The 15,361-nt window shown below is 46.7% G+C and overlaps 1 protein-coding gene across 12 annotated transcripts in view; it reads left to right on the forward strand.

Annotated features, from left to right (window-relative positions):
- Positions 1-15,361, forward strand: part of MCF2L (MCF.2 cell line derived transforming sequence like) — a 240,237-nt gene that overhangs the window by 187,818 nt on the left and 37,058 nt on the right. For all 12 annotated transcript variants that reach the window (XM_068268077.1, XM_068268074.1, XM_068268068.1 and 9 more), the window contains 7 exons: positions 12-78; positions 1,976-2,091; positions 3,849-3,918; positions 6,131-6,223; positions 6,315-6,407; positions 7,134-7,259; positions 8,531-8,752. In XM_068268077.1, the coding sequence (XP_068124178.1) occupies positions 12-78; positions 1,976-2,091; positions 3,849-3,918; positions 6,131-6,223; positions 6,315-6,407; positions 7,134-7,259; positions 8,531-8,752 (787 nt within the window). The remainder of the gene's footprint in view (positions 1-11; positions 79-1,975; positions 2,092-3,848; positions 3,919-6,130; positions 6,224-6,314; positions 6,408-7,133; positions 7,260-8,530; positions 8,753-15,361) is intronic.

Raw genomic sequence — 15,361 nt, forward strand, 5'->3', positions numbered from 1 at the left:
TTTGTTCCCAGGCATGTAATGAATGAGCTCATCGAGACAGAAAGGGTTTATGTGGAGGAACTTTTGTCCGTACTTGAGGTATGGAACCAAATCCTGCTGTTTAATATAGTATATCTCACTTTTCTTTGTGTTACTATATGAAATAAGTACACATTCATATTATTCCAGTTTTGTGTGTTTTTCCTTACCAAGACATGGGCTGGAGTACTTGAGGGGTGGATAATTACCTAGTAACTTGAGTGTCATCTACAAGAAAACTGTAGACAGTGATAATGATAATACACTATTTTAAACTAAAGGTACCCATACACTTATCATTTGTTTTCCCTGATAGGTTTAAAGAGACACTGAAGCGGAAACAAAATTATGATATAATGAATTGGTTGTGTAGTAGGGGTAATTACTAGAACATTAGTAGCAAAAAAATATTCTCATATTTTTATTTTCAGTTATACAGCTTTTTTTTATAACATTGCATCATTCTCTAATATTTGCAGTTTACACATTACTCAGAATTCTACAGACCCTAAAAGTTTTTGCAGAACAGGCAGTGAACTTTTGACCTGTCCTGAACTGTTCTCTGCAAAAGAAAAACACAATACAGCTGAGATAACCTAATCAGAAGTCAGAGCTCTCTGCAACTTTGAAAGTGGCAGAGCTCAATGGCTATTTGCATAGATAACTAGATTTTCTTAACTCTTCCTGTACTGGAAACAAATATTAGACTTATATCTCTGCTCCTAATGCTTTATTTCTTAGCTGTACTACACAACCAATTCATTATATTATAATTTTTGTTTCGCTTCAGTGTCTCTTTAACCTCCTTAGCGGTAACCCCGTGCTGGACACGGGGTAAGCCGCGCAGGAGGATTTCTCAGGCCCCGCTGGGCTGATCTGCATATTTATTTTTTTATACACGCATCTAGCACTTTGCTAGCTGCGTGTTACTCATGATCGCCGCCGCCCTGCGCCGATTCGCCGCTACCCGCCGCATCGGAGGGTGCCCCCCCAGACCCAGGCGCTGCCTGGCCAATCAGTGGCAGGCAGTGCTGAGGGGTGGATCGGGACTCTGACGTCGGTGACATCATCGCGCGTCGCCATGGCGACGGGGGCAGCCCTCATGGAATTCCCGTTCAGAACGGGATTTCCGGATGGGCATATGCGCCGGCGGCGATTGGCGTGTACGGGTGGACGCCGCAGGGAGTGGGGGAAGCATGTAGCTAGCGCTAGGCTAGCTACATGCTAAAAAAAAAAATTTTAAAAAACCCTCCCGCGGCCGCGCAGCTGCGGGAATTATACCGCCAGGGAGGTTAACCACTGATTGAATCTACTAGAAATCTATACCCAAACATGCGGTCTAGTGAATCAGTAGGTTGATTTTGTTTTTTTTTGCGGAAATCTGTTGAATTGGTTGATTGTACCAGAAAGGAGATGTCAGTCAATCGGAAGCCTTCGGTATAGCAACGGCCCATAGTGTTGCCCTGCTATAAGCTTCGATCTGAAATGTATTCAACATCTATTTGCGGTATGTGGAAAGATTCAGCTTGATCCCTCTCTGGTCATATTCTGATTAGAGAGAGATCAATTTTCTTGGCCACATTGAGAAAGTTTAGGTACCGTTTAGGCATATAATAAAACTGAGCATGCTTAAAGCTGGTCAATCAGGACAAAAATGGTCCTGTGCCATGCAAGATTGAAGTTCCACATTTGGGGAATACGAACTATGCTTCACAGAGCAGCCTTAATTTCTGCTGGTCAACCTAAGGTCAGTATGATTGAGAAATTTAGGAGCTACCTGTTGATTTTAACCTTAAACTCAATTGAACATTATCAACTAAATTCAATTATTCTACTATGGTCATTTGAAGATCATCACAAGACGTTATTTTCCACCATACAAACTGTTTTTAGACCCATTTGGACTTTGTAGGGAGAAGAGTATATATAAATGTATTGTCTTTGTTTTTTTCTTTAGGGTTATGCTACTGAAATGGAGAACCCCTTAATGATGCACTTGCTGTCTCCAATGCTACATAATAAAAAGGATGTTCTGTTTGGCAATATGGAAGAAATTTACCACTTTCACCACAGGTCATTTTCTGCCTTATGTTTTTTTATATCCTGGTCGTGCAGCACTGTGTATGGAAAGAATTTCAATCTTAACCACAACAGTTAATTATTTAGTATAATTAGAAATGGATAACATGCCTTTTTTTCCAGAGGAGTTACTTGTTTAAAGCCCATCTAAAATTCAAATATTAAAACAGGGTTAAATACTGCGCTGCCATTTTCATTGTTCCCTACTGCTGTTTTCTGCAGTATATTGGCATTTGCGATCCCCTCCCTCATCTGGTATCTGTGGGTGTCTGAGAGCTAGTAATACCAGAATATTTTTCTGTATTGTGTTCCAGCAAAGTCAGAACACCTTGCTACACTATGAAAAAACAGGATAGGAGCTGGTAAATTGCATACAAAAATAAGAGGGTGAGAAAAGTATTTGATACAAAAATATGGCTTTTAGAAAGATCTTTGACTAAATATTCCCCCCCAGCCAAAGAGTACGTTTATGTTTTGTGAGATACCTTCACACTTAAACGAAATGAAGTTTAACATGCACAGCTTACAGTAGGCCCAACATGTAATATAAGTGGAGTGCCAGTGCAACAATGAGTGGATGACACCACTCCTAGACCAAGTCCATGAAGTACAAGAGGGCACCTCGTTCGTAAATTATAAAACTTTCATTGTGAGGAGTCAAAATACCAACATTTCAAAACCACGTAGGGCTGATATTAGGGCTATAGAGACGGTATGTTAAGGTGAATTAACCCTGTTCTTTGCTCCTGAATGCTTAGAACCTTATGTTGGTAGCACACTACATTTTGGCAAGAATGCTTCGCCTTGAAAAAGAGGTCCTAAGGGGCATTTTGACTCATTACAATACAAGTTTTATCACTAATGAAGGAGGTGCCATCTTGTACTTCATGGATATTTTCACACTGATCTCGTGTCTGGGTAGTAATAGCCGATTAAATCCATCCATACCAGTTGATAATTCTCCTTCCCAGCCTTCGTACCATTGTCTTCCAATCCAGTCATCATATAGCAAAGTGAAGATCACATCAAAACTTTGGCACCTCCAGTTGGCTATGATGTAAATAAATTGAGCTCTGATTGACTGAAGTTACCTATAAGTGATTTTGGTAATGTGGAATACCAAGCATTGGGAGAAAAACCTCACATATTAGAAGAAGCAACTACTCACCTCCCTAGGAAGGTCTCCTATGGCAGCTCCCCTGCTGTCCTCCAAAGTGCCTTTTTCCTTGCCACAACTGTGACAGCAGTGAAGCTCATCCAGAGGGGATTTCCAAGATGTCCAGCACATCCTGTCCCTTTCAGTAACAGGTACTATAGGAGGCTAATTGGATCATGCCTTCTTTTTTTGCCTTCTTCTGTATAAAGAGGGATATGTGAGGATGCCGGCTAGTGTTGTACCTTATTTATTGGTTGAACTTGATGTATGGATGTCTCTTTTTTTCAACCCAATTAGCTATGTAACTATGAAGATTAGGGGACTGTTTTAATTTGCAAGAGCTACTACCCACTTGCTATTGCTGTGATTAGAAGTGTGGGGCAGATGGAAAGCAGATGGTTCACTGTGGTGTGGGATGGAAAGTGAGGAGCCTAATTTGGTGTCTAATAGCAAGAACTATATTAGACCACCACATGTGTTTTTAATGATGCTATACCCCTTTATAGGCTTTCTAAATTTACTATACTCCTTACTAATACAGACTTGTTAAACACATTTAACAGTTACATAAACCTGTTGCGTTGTGTTTTTATAGGATATTTTTGAGAGAACTGGAAGACTATAAAGCTTGCCCAGAGCTCGTCGGAAGATGTTTTCTAGAAAGGGTAAGCATATTATTTACAAAAGCTTGTGTATGAGAGTTGGCAGATCTTGATTTATTACCAATTTAACATTTTCTAAAGGAACAGCAGCAATGAAGGTCCACATTTACTAGGATGAATGACTGCACGTTGTAATCATTCAACTAAGAAGTGTATTGCATGTCTAAGCAATCAGTGAGTAGTAGTGGAAGCCCACGAGACCTCACACTTCTTGAGCCCAAGGACATAGCAATAGCCATAGCACCCATAGCAGCTGCTAGGGGGCCAGATGGTACTTACCATTAACTTTCTTGTGTTCCTCCACCCACTGACTTTGTCTCAGTACCCAGGAACTATGTGCAGTGTTGATTGGATGAGAATGTAAATTGCCTAATTCAATCATATCCATAGGGTAGGGGTAGGTGGCATTGCTTAAGAGTGCCTACATCTGAGGGCCCCATGAAAGTTTTGCTATGGGGCCCCATGATCCCTAGCTATGCCACTGTTTGAGCCATGGCTGGCTGATACTCCAGTTGCACACAGCTCATTTGACGGGAACAAGGGAAAGGCACACGTGTACGCATTTCCCTAAGCTTTTGATGGCCACAGCATTAGCTAGGTGGTCCCTCAAAAAATTGTCATTAAGGGGATGTTTACAAAAAATTTCAGAGAAAATGTTGAAAATGCAATCCTGTAGTGGTAAATATATGTATTATGTCTTTATATATGTATTTATATGCCGGTCGTTTATACGTGTGCCACAATTTTGCCCGTTGTTTGGTAGATAAACATTGCCGACATTGCTGATGGCTGTGATTCAGTTAGTGAATTCTTGCATACCATCACAGGCAGGGCCAGATTTGAATTTTAACACTTTTCACCGCTTAAGGCCCATTGTCCCCAGCCACCCCCGCACCTCCTAATTTCCTTTTATGCTTCCTCTGTGCCTTCTACTCTCTGTCCCACTTTTTGCCTCCTCCTCTTCCCCTGTACCCCCTCTTTGCCTCCTCCTTTCCCCCTTTGTGCACTCTTTACATCCATTTCTCCCCCTGTGCACTCTCTTTACCTACCTCTCTCTCCCTGTGCCACCACCTCCTCTCCATCTACCCCTTCTATGCCTCCTCTCCCCCCTCTTTGCCACCTGCCCCCCTCCCCCTTTGCCTCTACCTCCTCTCAATCTCTCCCCTTCTTTCCCTGACACACAGACACGGAGAGATACACATACGGACACAGAGAGACACAGACATAAGAATGCTAAAAAGCGCTAATCACAATCACTCAAAAATCGCAAGAGTGTAAAAGTGATTTTACCGCATTAATCGCAGTAAAATCACCAGCACAGAACTCTAGCGCTAATCACTAGCATTTTGCAATCCCAATTAAGAACGGGCCCTTAAGGTACTGAGAGCGCCCAAGTGGCTATTTGTGAATATAACTGTTAACCAGTGGTGCTCAGCAAGATTTCGGACATCCGAACTACCCAGATAATCCAAACTTTTTCCACTATCCAAACTTTGAATAGCAATTCGGATATTTTTTAAAATCTGAATAGACTATCCGAGCAAAGTCAGAGAGAGAGAGAGAGAAAGAGCGCTCTGAAAGGGGTGGGGTTTTGCCATTTAAAGAGAATTTTGGAAGCATTTTAAGCCATTTTCAGGTCACTTCCGGTTTTCTATCTAGATATCCGAATCCGGCCGGATACTGAGGTCGGATATCCGATTCGGATCCGGATTGGAAAATTTTAAACTCCGATATCCAACCCGGATCGGATATCTGGGTATCCGGATCCAAATTAGATCCAGATAGTAAAAAGTGGTATCCGAGCAGCACTGCTGTTAACTTCTAGTACAGGGAGTAATTAATTATAAAGACAAGTGTATGTCATACTGCAAGTATGTAATATTTAATTATGGGACGAGGAGTGGCTATTCTTCCATGCAGACACTATTAATTTTAAAATAAAATACTTAATTAGCCCCATTAGCAGAAATATTTTTAAGGCGCAGCCCTAGCACATTTACACTGCAGTGCTAGTTAATGTGAGTGCTGCAATATCATGCAGTCTGCGGTCTTCCTAGCACACAGTGAAAGTCATCATTAGAAGGATGCTTTACACTAATGGAAAGAAAGCAGATCGGCATTACAAAGGAGAGGTTTCCTGGTCAGTGTGAGCAGAAACCTGAAAATGTACTCACACAATTCACTCTTCCACTCATAAAATGTTTCCCAAATGCAGATGGAGGACTTCCAGATATATGAGAAGTACTGCCAGAACAAGCCCAGGTCAGAGAGTCTGTGGCGCCAGTGCTCAGATGCAGCATTTTTCCAGGTATGCGCATAACAATATGACTGTAAGAATAAGACTCAAATAGATGGCACAGCCTAAAATTCTGTGATGTTCTGGATATTTGTGGCTGCAGGAATGCCAGAGGAAGCTGGATCATAAACTCAGTCTGGATTCCTACTTACTGAAGCCCGTGCAGAGGATAACAAAGTACCAGCTTTTACTGAAGGTACACTTCACTGAATTATGCCTGTGCATTGACTAGGCAGGGAAGCCATAAACCGCTTGTAATGTAGAATGTTGCCTGATTTTCATAGAATGTGTTGTTGTTTTTTGTGTTTGTTTTTTTGTTTTTTGTTTTTTTTTTCCTGAACAGAAGGCCATAGATTTAGTAGCACCAGTTTGTATATATACAGTGTTTTCCAGCAATAGACCATTTCCATTTTCTTCTAAATTAGTTATTTTGTATCTTAAAAGTTATTTAAGTGATTCCATTTCACACCACTACCCCCCGTATCTCATAAGCTATAAGCAGGCTGATATATGGGCATGCTTACCCTGTGATATGATTGCTGGTTACACACACACACACACACACACACACACACACACACACACACACACACACACACACACACACACACACACACACACACACACACACACACACACACACAATGCAGGCAAAGCAGGATCAGCCACCAGGATACCTAAGCAGGTGCTTGGGCCCTAGCGAGTGTCAAGGGGCCCCCCTGCCACCTTCTCTGACCTCTCTTCAGTTCAGCTTACCAAAAGGACCACAAGGGGGGCCCAAATCTACTACCTTGTCGAGGGCCCCATTACTTCTTAATCCATCTCTGCCGGCTGGCCTCATGTAGAATGTGTTTTTGGCTGTGACGCAGCAGTATATGCAGAATTATTTGCTAATGCGTTTGTATAACTACATTCATTTTAGGAAATGCTGAAGTACAGCAGGAATTGTGAAGGAGCTGAAGATCTGCAGGAAGCCTTGGCATCTATTCTCGGTATACTGAAGGCCGTCAATGACTCCATGCACCAGATTGCCATCACTGGCTATGAGGCAAGTTATTACTACTCAAAGTGCAATGTATTGTCAATTTCATCTTTCCAGCATTCTTAATTAATTGATTCATTCATTGAATTTCTTCATTAAATTCTTCTGAAATTGTGTAACTTTTTTTTTTAATTTTATGTATGGTGTATTCCTCTTGCCAAGATATAAATATACCAAAACAAATATTTTCTAATGCCATTTGCATCCAGTATCATTGACATTTTAAATAGCTTCAGAGTATGTGGATTAAATCACCTGTATAAATAAGAGACTCTGTAACAAAAAAGTTCCCCGGAGGGGTACTCACCTCGGGAGGGGAAGCCTCAGGGTCCCAATGAGGATTCCCCCTCCCCTGTAGCTGCAGGCAGTCCAGCGCTGGCTCCCCTGAAGCGTCCCGCAATCCTGGCTCGACAAGCCTGACACGCGCTGATATATTTACCTTCCCTGGCTCCAGCGGGGGCGCTGCTGCAGCTCTCAGCACGGAGATAGGAGGAAATAGCCAATCTCTGTCGGGTCCGCTCTACTGCGCAGGGGTAGGAGACTTGCACCTGCGCAGTAGAGCGGACCAACAGCGATCGGCTGTTTCCTGCTCATCTCCGAGCGGAGACCTGCTACTGCGTCTGCGCTGGAGCCGAGAAGGTAAATATTTACATCCCCGCTGTTTGGGGGGAGGGGGTTGCACAGCTAGACCGCCGTGGGATACAGGAGGACGGGGGAAGCCTCAATAGAATCCGGAGGCTTTCCCCACCCGAGGTGAGTACCCGCCAGGGGAACTTTTTTTTAGTTACAGGTTTTCTTTACAGTGGACCTGAACTCTTCCACACGACAGAAGGAAAACCGAGAGAAATGTGCCCTGTATGTATTTAGAGAGTTTAGCCTGTCTAGTTCCCCCTCATATGTGATAAACCACAACTGTAATTTTATCTCTCAGCTGTGTCAGCTGACTGCCTCAGCAGTGCAGCTAATTTGTAAACACAGGATGTTAACCCTATGTCTGCTTCCATGAAAAGAGGATTAGACACACTACGGATTATTGCAAGATTTGTATCAGCTGTAACAAAGAAATATTTTTCTTCAAAGTTTATTATCCTGTTCCTTATCTTTTAGGCGAGCAAAGAGAAAGTTCTGAGTTCAGGTCTGCTTTAAGGGGATTGTTACTTTAATTTTTATTTACACTTGTAGTTTAAAATAGAATATAAAAAAGCTCAAAAAGTGCACCTAAGGCAAAGGGATTACTAGTTATTTTAATAACCACAAGCTGTTTATCTTTGTTCCAGGGGAACCTGAATGACCTGGGAAAGCTTCTGATGCAAGGCTCTTTCAGTGTTTGGACTGAACATAAAAAGGGTCATGCTAAAGTGAAGGACCTGGCAAGGTTCAAACCCATGCAGAGGCACTTGTTTCTACATGAGAAGGCCGTTCTCTTCTGCAAGAAGAGAGAAGAAAACGGGGAGGGCTATGAGAAGGCCCCCTCTTATAGCTTCAAACATTCCTTAAATGTAAGTGTGCTCATCAGGGTCTTTATAATAGTCTGATGAAGACAACTGAACTATTCTGACAATAAGTAATTGTTGCAGAGGATCTCCAGGCTCTCAGATCTCTCAAACACATTCCAGAGGCTTCTTATGCTTCCACTTCTTCTCTTATCACAATATCATCATTCTAGCCACATTGCACAATTGTAGTATAGCTGTGGGGAGCAGTGGATGCAGCCTTGTGCACAACCTGTTTGTTGGACACTGGGCTATGCTACCCATAATGCTGAGCAGTACTTGTTACTTGCTGACACTTGGCTTATATTGCTGAATGCTGATATAGTGATGCTCGGATGTGCCTCATCCACGAATTCGGAAATCCGCGTGGTTGAAAAAAAAAATCCGCATTCGGCCCCGCCGCATGCGGATTTGCAGTCGCGTCCACGCAACCACGCGGATTTTTTCCCGTGAATGGCGTAATCACGCGTGGATTCACGCCCGGAGGCGGATTTTCTTTTAATGTTAATAACAAAGCCCCCATACATGCTACAGTCCCCCAAATAGCATGGATTATCGAGGTGATAAGGGGCAACATAACTTCAACATAAAAAATTCAAAAAAAAAAAAATTTTCTAGAGAAAATGGATTTTAAAGTGAAATCAACACTTTAAATGGGGCTATTAATTGGTAATAAGTGGTTTTAAAAAGGGATATACGCGTTAAGTAGTCAGAGGTGAAGGCGAGTTCCAATGGCACTTGGCGGCGAAGGTACCGCTGGAGGAGGATGAGTGGCTGACGGCAAAAAGGCTCCAGAGAGGTTTTTGTAATTTTTTTTTTTTTTTTTTTTTTTTGCAGCAATTAGCAATGACATCGCAGCAGAGTTGTCAGTGGACACGGGCAGTGTGAACGCAGAGTGCAGTGGTGGTAGCGACTGAGTCAGGAGAAGGACTATGTGGGCGGTCAGTTCAGCAGCACAGAAGGACCACGGCAACATACTGGTGGTAGTAGTAGCAGCACAGCGTCATAGTGCTGGCCAAAAAATTAAATGCACCCGGTGACCCGGGCAGTGTGAACGCAGAATGTAGTAGCGACTGAGTCAGGAGGACAAAGCGGGCGGTCAGTTCAGCAGCAGCAGCACAGTAGTAGTAGCACAGCGTCATAGTGCTGGCCAAAAAATTAAATGCACCCGGTGACCCGGGCAGTGTGAACGCAGAATGTAGTAGCGACTGAGTCAGGAGGACAAAGCGGGCGGTCAGTTCAGCAGCAGCAGCACAGTAGTAGTAGCACAGCGTCATAGTGCTGGCCAAAAAATTAAATGCCCCCGGTGACCCGGGCAGTGTGAACGCAGAATGTAGTAGCGACTGAGTCAGGAGGACAAAGCGGGCGGTCAGTTCAGCAGCAGCAGCACAGTAGTAGTAGCACAGCGTCATAGTGCTGGCCAAAAAATTAAATGCACCCGGTGACCCGGGCACTGTGAACGCAGAGTGTAGTAGCGACTGAGTCAGGAGGACAAAGCAGGCGGTCAGTTCAGCAGCTCAGAAGGAGGACCATGGCAACTTACTGGTAGTAGTACCATAACACCAAAAAATTAACCAAGGTAGGCACTAGGCAGGTAGTAAATGTCTTTATAAAGGCAGGCATAGTTAACAACAGCACATGCAGCAGCCACTTCATGTCCCCCTGTGTCCGACAATAGGGGCCAGGAACTCACCTTCCACCCAAGCCTGGTTGATTTTCAGGAAGGTGAGTTTGTCCACAGAGGCGTGGGAGAGCCGAGAGCGCTTCTCTGTGACCACGCCACCGGCCGCACTAAAGCATCTCTCTGAGAGGACACTGGAAGGAGGGCAGGATAGGAGTTCCAGGGCGTACTGGGAAAGCTCGCTCCAGATGTCCAGTCTCTTGACCCAGTACTCCAAGGGGTCCACGGGGCTGTCGGTGTCATTGAGCCCGCTGGATGACCCCATATAGTCAGACACCATGGTGGTCAGTCGTTGCTTGTGCTGGTTGGTGGTGGATGCTGTGGCGGGCACCTCTGTTCTGGGCTGCTGCACTGCATACAGGCTCTTGCTTAGGCTCTTCAGGTCTCCGGGGCGCCAGTTGCTGCTGCTGCTGCTGGTGGTGGTTGTTGTGCTGCTAGTGGCAATGGCAGGCACCTCTTGCTGGCTTGGCAGAGCAGTTACAGTGGGGGTGGAAGGCTGGGGGAATGCTTCCAGTAGTCTGCGCACAAGGGCCTCCTTCAAGTCCCTTGTGCGTTGCTCGGTGGTGGATGGCGTCATTAAGTCTCCCAGCTTCCCCTTCAGACGGGGATCAAGCATCAAGGTAATCCAGATGTCCTCCCTTGAACGCATCTGGATCACCCGGGGGTCCCTGCGAAGGCAGCGCAACATGTGCACAGCCATGGGAAACAAGTGGGCCCTGCCAGCAAGATCTTCCTCGTCCTCGCCATTGTCCCATAACGCATGCCTGTCCTCTTCCTGTGCCATGTCGTTGTCCTCCTCAAACCGCCATCCACGTACAACGCCTGCTGCACTCTGCTCCTCCTCCTCCTCATTCAGGTTAGGGACCTCCAACTCTTCCACTACCTGCTGTGAGCCCTCCTCTGAGCTGGACTGTGCTGCCATCTGCTCCTGTTCTTCCAACTGCCTCAGGGCTTCATCCCCACGCTCAATTAAATTGTCCATTGCCTGCTCCAGTAGACAAACCAAGGGCACCCACTGGCACACAGAGGCCCGCTCCTCACTGACCATCTTGGTTGCCTCCAGGAAGGGACTCAGCACCAGGCATACTTGCTGCATCAGTGTCCACTGAGTGGCAGTAATCATGGGGACTTGCTGGTTGCTGGGGACACTTGGGTCTAGCATGTAGGCCCTAACAGCCAGCCTGTGCTGACACAGCCGCTCCAACATGGCCAGAGTCGAATTCCAGCGAACTGGCATGTCGATGATCAGCCGGTGTTGTGGCCTTCCATACTGCTGCTGTAAGGTGGACAAGAGTGCAGAGGCAGTGGCTGACAGGCGGAAAAAGCGTACCACCGCCCGGGCATCCTGCAGCAGCTCGCTCATCCCCTGGTAGGTGCGCAAGAAGCGCTGCACCACAAGATTGAGCACGTGGGCCAAGCAGGGGATGTGCTGGAGGTTTCCCTGCTGCACTGCTGCCACCAGGTTGGCCCCGTTATCGGCTGCCACATACCCCACTTCCAGGCCTCTGGGGGTCAGCCACCTCCGCTCCTGCTTCCTGAGGGCGGCCAGGACGTTGGTGGCCGTAAGCCTCTCCTTCCCCAGGGTCACCAATTTTAAAAGGGCTTGGCAGTGCCGAGGCTTGGCGCTGCTGCTGCCGAGGCGGGCTTGCTTTCCGGGTGCTGAGGGAGTGTCGTGACAGGACCCTTCTGCATCCCCCCTGATCCCGCGTGGTGGCACCACTAGCTGGGCTGATGCGCTCTTGTCCTCCCTCCCTTCCATCAGTGTCACCCAGTGGGCCGTAAAGGACAGGTAGCGACCTGTCCCAAATCTGCTACTCCACGAGTCCATGGTCACGTGGACCCGCTTGCCCACAGAGTAGTCCAGGGAACGGGCCACGTTTTCCACCGCAAACTTGTGGAGTGCTGGGATCGCGCTCCTGCTGAAATAGTGGCGACTGGGGACTTGCCACTCGGGGATGCCAAATTGGAGCAGCGTCCGCATGGCGCTCCCCTCCTGCACCAGGGAGTAGGGAAGCAGCTGTGATGCCATGGCCCGGGCCAGCAAGCCATTTAGTTTGCGGATCCGCCTGTGGCTTGGAGGCAGAGGCTTGGTCAGACCCTGAAAGGTGTCGCTCAGCAGGGTCTGACGACGCTGGGATGCAGGGGAGACAGAGGAGAGAGACGAACACTGGCTGCCAGCCTCAATGTCTGTGTCCTGAGCAGCCGAGGTGGAAGAGCGCTTGCGTGCTACTACTGCTGCTGCTGTGGGGGATTCACGACCCTGAGGGAGGGAGGATGCTGCTGCGCTGGTGGGCCTTCTGCTCTCAGGAACCCCTGCCAGCAGTGCCTGCTTCCTCTTAAAGTCCGCATACTCGCGGCAGTGGCGGCTTCTCAGGTGGCCCTGGAGGGATGAGGTACCCATCTTGCTCAGACTTTTCCCACGGCTCAATCTTTTGCTGCATAACCTGCACACCGCATACCTTTTGTCATCAGTACATTCCTCAAAGCAATCCCACACTGGTGACTTTAATTTACTGCGGCCCCCACTAGCAGAGGGTGCAGAGGAGCAATGTGTGGTAGTAGTTGCCGGGGGTTGCATGGTGGTGGTGCCGGCTGAAGCAGTGTCCTGTCTACTTCCTCCACGCCCACTGCTGTCGATGCCCCTGCCCCTGCCTGAGATATGGCGATATCCTTGCCTAGGCCGAGGTGACTCGTCATCCTGCTCTGCCTCTGACCATTCTTCCACGGACTCAGCAGGCTGCACATAGTTAGGGTCCACAACGTCGTCATCATCAGCAGCATCATCATAATCCAGCTCTTCCTCTGACTCCCCCGCCTCCTCTTCTGTCCCTACATCCCCAGACACAGACCCCTCTTCTTCATCACCAGAACTCAACAACGCTTGTGATTGTGGCCCGATCTCAATCTCTGCCACATCAGTCCCCAGTAAGTCCTGAGCTTCTTGCATCAGCAGGTTCCCAGATGCCGGACTGAGGGACAGAACGCTGTCATCCTGGGAGGGCTGCTGACCAGTGGGTGCTGGGGTGGATGTCACAACAAGCGTGGGATGTTGGCTGCTGCTGCTACTGCTTGGAGTGGTGCTCACAGTAGAGGTCTGGGAGGAAGTCATGATGTCCATGAGTACGTCAGGTTCCATTTGCTCAACCACCACACGGGGACCAGAAACTTTAAAATATTTGGACAATGGCGTCCGCTGACTCGGCCCAGGCTTTGCTGCCCCCCTTTCTGCTGCATCACGACCACATACAGCTGGGCGTCCTCTCCCTGGACGTGGAGCAGTCCCAGAAGTGGCTGAGGCAATTGAACTCCCTTTCCTCTCACCCCGCGAAACCCTGCCAGACATGTTGCTAGTAATGAATCACTGGATGCAGTGGGCACAGTACAAGGTCACTGAAGGATGCAGTAGGCACAGTACAAGGTCACTGAAGGATGCAGTGGGCACAGCAGTGGGCACTGGATATACAACTAGGTCACTGAAGGATGCAGTGGCCACAGTACAAGGTCACTGAAGGATGCAGTGGGCACAGTACAAGGTCACTGAAGGATGCAGTGGGCACAGCAGTAGCCACTGAATATACAACTAGGTCACTGAAGGATGCAGTGGCCACAGTACAAGGTCACTGAAGGATGCAGTGGGCACAGCAGTGGGCACTGGATATACAACTAGGTCACTGAAGGATGCAATGGGCACACAAGGATGTCACACTGTGTAATGAGATGCTCATATGCCAGCGAGCGAGCGAGCAGTGGGCACTGGGCACGGCACAAGGTCACTGACAGAATGAATGAACAGCGCTGGCAGAGAGTGGCGGCGCTGGCGGTGTGACTGGCTGCCTGCAAATAGTACAAGTGTATAACTGTCACTGGAATATACAAGTGAACACTGCAGCTGCACTAACCTGCCTGCCTGCACTCTACACACAGATAATCCCTACTCCCACTACACTGCAGCACTGAACCTGCCTGCACAGCACTACACACAGTTAAATAATCACTAGACTCCCACACTCCCACTACACTACACTGACTACAACTAACTACAGCAATCACTCACTGACTAGCTAACTGTGTACAGTATAAGAGCAGTGTTAGCAAAAAAAACGCTTTGTTTTTAACACAATAAATGCACTTGCTCAAACAACAATGGCCTGGAGATAATCCTCTCAGCACCACAGTCTAACAAGGACAGAGCTTTTTCATCATGGCCGCCGCTTTATATTCAGGAGGGGAGGGCATAGCTCCCCTCCTGTGATTGGTTGCTAGGGCCTGGCTGGGGCACTCTGATTGGCCTGCAATGTGTCACTTCCGCATAGTTTGACGCATTTCCGCAAACCACGACTTCAGCACCGGGTTTCACGAGCGTGAATGCGGATTTCTGTCCGCATTCACGCGAAGCCGAAGTAGATTTTCGTGGTTCAAAATCTATTCACGGATTTTCGTGTCCGAGGCGGAATGCGTCAAAATGGTCGTGAATCCACGCGTAAGCGTGATCACGACCTGGCGGTGAGCACCACTGCTGATGGATGATGTCACTTTATAGTTCTGCTAGCCATCACATGACAACAGAGGGAATATGATCACAGTAACTATTTAAGGCATCTCAGCACAGGAAGTGTGGCCAGATGGATTTTATTAGCAACTTCTGCAAAAAATAGTGATAATAGACAAGATACAACAATATTAGTAAACTTTACAGATATTTTAAAAATTATTGATTTTTAAAGCACCAACATAGTCTGTGGTGCTGTACAAAATATAAGGAGTATTTTATGTTGATATGATATGGCAGCTGCCATATTTATTTATTTATGGCATATATTGTTTATTAAGTTAAATTCAGACTACTATTCCTCTATAAATATTATTGCATATATAGTTGATATGTGGAGTACTTATAATTATACCTATAATTATTTTCTCTAAATGTAAGTCAT

This window comes from Hyperolius riggenbachi, chromosome 2 (genome assembly GCF_040937935.1).
Source record: "Hyperolius riggenbachi isolate aHypRig1 chromosome 2, aHypRig1.pri, whole genome shotgun sequence".
Classification (NCBI taxonomy): Eukaryota; Metazoa; Chordata; class Amphibia; order Anura; family Hyperoliidae; genus Hyperolius; species Hyperolius riggenbachi.